At 44.9% G+C, this 6781-nt stretch overlaps 1 protein-coding gene across 1 annotated transcript in view; it reads left to right on the top strand.

Annotated features, from left to right (window-relative positions):
• Positions 1-1990: 1990 nt before the first annotated feature.
• LOC141102902 (cytosolic 10-formyltetrahydrofolate dehydrogenase) overlaps positions 1991-6781 on the top strand; it is a gene marked incomplete at its 5' end in the record, with an annotated part of 44086 nt that continues 39295 nt past the window's right edge. The window contains 3 exon segments of the mRNA XM_073591938.1: positions 1991-2225; positions 3225-3390; positions 6620-6721. Coding sequence (XP_073448039.1) covers positions 1991-2225; positions 3225-3390; positions 6620-6721 — 503 coding nt within the window.

The following is a 6781-nucleotide window of genomic DNA, read 5'->3' as shown; positions in this document are numbered from 1 at the left end:
TGGGAAACCGAGTCAGTGTTCCGTCACGGAGGAGGACACGGAGGAGGAGGTGGCGCTTGGTTACACTGCATGGCCGCCGATTAGACTGAATGTATCACAGCGCCAGGGGATAAGACTGCAGATATATTTCTAATTTTTTCATTTTTATACCAAAAATATGTAGAAGAATACATATCGGCATCAAATGATAAGACTTTTTTTTTGGATATATATTATAGCAAAAAGTAAAAAATATTGTTTTTTTTTTCAAAATTGACGCTTTTTTTTTTTTTCTTTATAGCACAAAAAATAAAAAACGCAGAGGTGATCAAATACCACTAAAAGAAAGCTCTATTTGTGGAAAAAAAAGGACGTCTATTTTGTTCTGGTACAACATCGCACGACTGCGCAATTGTCAGCTAAAGCGATGCAGTGCCGCAAAAAAATGGCCTGCTCATTAAGGGGGAAAATCTTCCGGTCTTTAAGTGGTTAGTAGGTGCAACAAAATCCAAGGGACAACTCACATGGAGTTGCCCCTTGGATTTTATTGCACCTACTAAACCTGTAAACTGTCTGCATTTAGAGGCACTTTTTCTTCTCTCTCCTGCCTGTCATTTAGGCCCCATTCACACTGGGGCGGCGTCGGCGTTAAAACGCCGCTATTGTAAGCGGCGCTTTACTGTCGGTATTCGGCCGCTAGTGAGGCGGTTTTACCCCCGCTAGCGGCTGAGAAAGGGTTAAAAACCACCGCAAAGCGACTCTGCAGAGGCGCTTTGCCCTCGGTATAGCCGCGCCGTCCCAATGATTTCAATGGGCAGGAGCGGTGAAGGAGCGGTATACACTCCGCTTCTTCACCGCTCCGAAGATGCTGCTGGCAGGACTTTTTTTCCCATCCTGCCAGCGCACTGCTCCAGTGTGAAAGCCCCCGGGGCTTTCACACTGGAGAGACAGCAGCGGCTGTTTCGGGTCGGTTTGCAGGCACTATTATTAACGCAATAGCGCCTGCAAACCGCCCCAGTGTGAAAGGGCCCTTAGAGCCTGCCTCTGCTCCTGCGAATAAGCCTGCGAATAAGGATCCCCCCATTCTTGTTGGATTATTTCCTCCTGATATATGAACTTTATACTTATATGGACTTTAACTCCTTAAGAACTATTTATACAGAGACTGCCCCCTCACACAGGATCTGGTCACCTGTTGGCACCTACTTTCCTTGTTGTGTTAAAAGGGGGGAGGGGACATCTTTTTAAGACTAGTTAGGTTTTGCCTGGAATCCCACTTTAAAGCTGAAATTTAGTGACTTTTTTTTTCAGCACCAGGGACAGTACCTACATGAATGATGTGTCTCATGTGCTTGTGGCTGCTCGGTTCCTTGAAATCATTCATCCTCTGCCCCCCAGATACCCCAACAGCCTCCATCTGTGACAGGCACTCCTCACAGTGCAGAGTATGCTTGCCTTTTCTGCCCCCCCTCCTCCTTCATCAGTTCTCACAATGAAAAGCACTCTATGAATGGAGGAGGCTGACCTTTCATTCATCTGCCCACCCTCCATTCATTCATTCATGACGCAGAGGTCAGGAGGATGTACGGACTTGGTGAATGATTCAATTTACTTTGTACCAACCCTTGGGACAGAAGGGGGATACAGTAAGAGAGTTCAGGGGGGATAAGATTAAATTAAGTTAAGGATCAATGGGACAAGTAATAAACCGGAAATTGGGTTGTTCCGGTAATGAAGTCGTGAAGATGGTAGAGGATAAAGATTGTGCAATAGTTTTTTTTTTTTATTTATTATTATATTTCTTATTTTTTAATTTTGTCTTGGAAGCAATTGGCCAAATGTTTTGGTGAGATGATGGAGGCCTAGAATGGAGGTAGAGGTAAAAGTGATGAACTATGGAGTTGTGATACTATGAGGGAAAATATGGAGGACTGGTTGGAAGATCTTCTATAGGTTCTTGTATAACGTGGGTCCCTTACATGAGGTTCTAAAACATTCTTTGTGCCGACAGGAGCCGAGGCAGAGAAGGACGGCGTCCCCGTATTTAAGTTTCCCCGATGGAGGTTGAAGGGCCAGGCCATCCCGGAGGTGGTGGAGAAGTACACAGCATTGGGGGCAGAACTGAACGTCCTGCCCTTCTGCTCCCAGTTCATCCCGATGGAAGTGATCGATGCTCCAAAGCATGGTTCCATTATCTATCATCCCTCCATCCTGCCCAGACATAGGGGGGCCTCAGCAATCAACTGGTAAGTGTACGTACAAGGCAGCCACACGAGCGTGAACGATCCTGGTGCCTCTGGCTTAGAAGAGAAATGACAAAAGCAGGGGTGTTTTCTGACTGCAGGGGGCCCCTGTGCAGGAACATAAGTTGGGCCCCAGAGTAGACCTCCAACAAGGGAGAGCCATGCCGCACTCCCACCACCAACATATGGACATCATTGAACACCTATTGCTAACAACCAACCTTAGATCAGAGTTCCTCCTTAGGATTAGACTCTTCTTTTAGATCAGTGTCTCCCTTAGGTTAGAGCCCCCCCCCATTTTGATCAGAATACCCCACCTTAGATCAGCGTCCCCTTCCAGATCAGAAGCCCCCCACCATTAAACTGGACTCCTCCTTTATATCAGAATCTTCCCTCAGATCAGAGCCCCCTGTAGATCAGAATCTTCTCTTACATAGAGGTTCCCCTTAGAATAGAGTTCCTCCTTATGTCAGAAACATTTGTGCAAGCTGAAGGAATTTTCTTTTTTCTAATAGAGTCATTCCTGCAACATCAGCACCATATAGTGTCAAAAGTGCAGTACGTATTTCTGAAATACCTTATAGAGAAAATATACTGCATTTTGGCCACTTGATGCAGCTGCAGATACAGGCATTCATCTATTAGGAAAAATAAGGGAAATTTTCCTTCCGCTTGCATCTGAGATTCGACCAATGAAGGTTTTATAAATAGATCCCTTAAAATGGGAGTCCAGTCAAGGTTCTGAGTAGTACAAGATTAGAACATCTGTCTGGTTTATATTGCAGTCTGTGTCTCTGTTGGATATCAGTGCCTTTCATGGTTGGCGCTGGAACAGGAAGTGAGGGTAAAACTTCCTGAAGGGGACATGGACAAAACCTGACAGAGTGTCTAACCACTACCCATGGGGCGATGTATGCCTAGCAGCATGGCTTAACATTGTGTTACATTTATATGGAGTCTTACAGGACAATCCCTCATGTTTTCATAAATCTTGCTTTGCAGGACTCTGATGCAAGGAGATAAGATTGGGGGCTTTAGCGTATTCTGGGCTGATGACGGTCTTGACACGGGAGACATCCTGCTTCAGAAAGAATGTGAAGTTCTTCCAGAGGATACAGTGAACTCCATATATAACAGGTTCCTCTTCCCCGAGGGGGTTAAAGGCATGGTGAGCGCACAGATTTATTGTCAATGGAGGGAGTCTATGAGTTATTGAGGGCCCATTTAGCGGTTCGCTAACATGCATATCTTCGATGTTAGATCAGGAGTCTCTTCTTTAGATCAGAGATGAGACAGACCATTGAACCATTGAAAATAATGGGTTACCAATGCACCAGAATCACAAAATTATGCATTTATCAAAATTGTGCTAACAGTGTGAGGGACTTAAAATTTGTGTGCATATTGCAGAGAACGCAGGGGCTCGATGCAGAGCTCAGGGGTCAGGAGAGCATATCACACAGAGCCTGGTATGGCTGTCAGCACTAGCTTCTGCACTGTGCAACAGAAGCTCAGGGAGGGGAATTGGACCCCCCCTACCCCCCCTTATCTACGCCCCTGTTATAAACTACTAATCTACTCAATTTACTGTACATACATGCCAACTGTACTGGATTTGCCAGGACAGTCCCACATCTTGGCCCTCTGTCTAGCCAAGGCTGTGTCCGGGGTGATGTGCCAGGATCACAGCATCAACTATATCTGAGTTACTTCACATGCACAGTAATTCAAAAAGGAAATAACTGCGGGGAACTGGTAAGTGGGTGGTTCTCACATATTAAAGGGCAGGACAAAACCATACAGTGGATGTGATGGGTGATCTCTAAATATTTTGAGGCAGGGCCTGGGTAAAACCATCCCACAAAGTGGGCGTGATTTGGGCACCCCCACTGGGAAAGTGGGCGGACAAATTGAGGGCCATGGGCAGAGTTAACAGTCCCCCAGAATCAGGAACCATAATACTTGAGGGGAGGTGCAGCATGGTATGGTGGCAGTAAACACTCAGCCCAGCTACAGAGAAGAGATCTATTAATGTAGAATCCAATAATTCACAGCAAGCACAGTGGGAAGGCACCCGACTGGGAACACTTGCAGAGTGTAGTGGAGCAGGCCTCAGATGTGCGGACAGCGTCTACCTTGAGGGGCAGAAAGTGGCCTGGCCGGTACGTACCCAAATGGGGAGGCTTCCAGGGTGTGTCGCTATCCTTTCCCTACTCATCTGGAACCTCTCCCTACTGCTAATCACTGTCCCTACACTACCCACACGCCAAGCCTGGGAGCCGGGGTCGTAAATAGACCCAAGATGGCTGCGAAAGTCACATGGGATAGCAGCATCCAACCGGATAGCTTCCCCAGTGATCCAGTAAACTATAACGGAACCATGTTCCCCTTGACTTCCTCTCCCTCTGTAATGCCGCTTTGGTCGAGCGCCACCTGCAGTGGATAAAGTAGACTGCACCTACCTACATACTGGTAAATATGTAATGAAGATGAACAGAGGCAGATATGTTTAAAGTTTGGCCTAGGTGGCAATCATAGCTGGTCTCATGGATACAGTAAAGGAGTAAACGTAGCACCGAGGCACATGAAGTGAATTATTCACCAGGTTGAAGTAAAGGAATAACACCAGGTACAGTGTGGAAAATAATTACTCGATCCCCTGCGGATTTTGTAAGTTTGCTCACTTACAAAGAAATGAAGGGTCTATAATTGTTATCATAGGTGTATTTTAAATGATAGAGAATATCAACCAAAAATCCTGAAAAAACACATGATGCAAATGTTATAAATTAAGTTGAACTTCAGTAAGTAAAATAAGTGTTTGGTCCCCTTCCAACCAACAATAATTCTGGCTACAGTAGGTGCTCATGTGGTACACAGGTTAGTCCTGTCAATTTAAGAAGGTGCTCTAACAACAACTCGTTAGGTGTAAGACATCTGTCCACAGAATCTCTTCCATTCAAACCTCACCATCATGGGCAAGACAAAGAGCTGTCAAAGATCAGGGACAAGATTGTAGACCTGCACAAGGTTGGAATGGGCTACAAGACCATCAGCAAGAAACTTGGTGAGAAGGAGACAACTGTTGGAGCAATTATTCGCAAATGAACGAAATACAAAATAACCATCAATTGCCCTCGGTCTGGAGCTCCATGCAACATTTCCCCTCATGGGGTAAGGATGATCATGAGAAAAGTGAGGGATCAGTCCAGAACAACACGGGGGAACTTGTGAATGATTTTAAGGAAGTTGGGACCACAGTCACCAAACAAACCATTAGTACGCAATACGCCACCATGGATTGAAATAATGCAGCGCCCGCAAGGTCCCTCTCCTCAAGAAGGCACATGTACAGGCCCATCTGAAGTTTGCCCATGAACATCTAAATGATTCAGAGAAGGATTGAGAGAAATTGCTGTGGTCAGATGAGACCAAAATCAAGCTCTTTGGCATTAAGTCGACTCGCCCTGTTTGGAGGAAGAAAAATGCTGACTACGACCCTAAGAACACCATCCCTACAATCAAGCACAGAGGTAGAAACATTATGCTTTGGGGCTGTTTCCCTGCTAAAGGTACATGCTGCCGGCGACCATGTGTTGTAAAATATTGGATGAGAACCTTCTTCCCTCAGCCAGAACACTGAAGATGGGTCGTGGATGAGTCTTCCAGCATGACCATGATTCAAAACATACCGCCGAGGCAACAAAGCAGTGGCTCAAGAAGATGCACATTAAGGTCGTGGAGTGGCCCAGCCAGTCTCCAGACCCAAATCCTATAGAAAATGTATGGAGAGAGCTGAAACTTCGAGTTGCCAAGCGACAGCCAAGAAGATCTGTAAAGAAGAGTGGACCAAAATCCCTCCTGAGATGTGTGCAAACCTGGTAACCAAATACTAGAAACGTCTTACCTCTGTGCTTGCCAACAAGGTTTTCACCACCAAGTACTAAGTCATGTTTTGCTTGGGGGATCAAATACTTATTTTACTCACTGAACTGCAACTCAATTTATAACACCTGTATTGTGTTTTTTCTGTATTTTTGGTTGACATTCTGTCTATATCATATAAAATACACCTATGATAAAAATTTTAGACCCTTCATTTATTTGTAAGTGGGAAAACAAAATCTGTAGGGTATCAAATAGTTATTTCCCCCACTGTACATAACAGGCTGAAGTAAAATTTTAAAAAAGTCTAAAAAAAGAGAAGCTACTGCATCTAAGCACTGGTAAGCTGCAATATATTACACTTTTAATTGTTGGATTTAGATATACTTTAGCTTTCTCTCACCTTTGCCTAATAAAATGCTCTGTAAAGTTTTCGTTTTCGTGATTTTGTGGTGGTTGGGAACCAAATTCAAAGCTATTTTAACACTTTTGATAAAATGTTTCTTTTGTAGGTAGAGGCTGTGAGGTTGATAGCAGAGGGAAAAGCTCCAAGGATCCCTCAGCCAGTAGAGGGCGCCACTTACGACCCCATGCAGAAAAAGGAAAATGCAAAGGTAAAGCCGCTATATGCACTGCAGTTCTAAAGGCCAGTTTTAGCACCAACATTTTCTTTT

The sequence above is a fragment of the Aquarana catesbeiana genome, linkage group LG07 (genome assembly GCF_042186555.1).
Source record: "Aquarana catesbeiana isolate 2022-GZ linkage group LG07, ASM4218655v1, whole genome shotgun sequence".
Lineage (NCBI taxonomy): Eukaryota > Metazoa > Chordata > Amphibia > Anura > Ranidae > Aquarana > Aquarana catesbeiana.
This window is presented reverse-complemented; position numbering and strand designations above follow the sequence as displayed.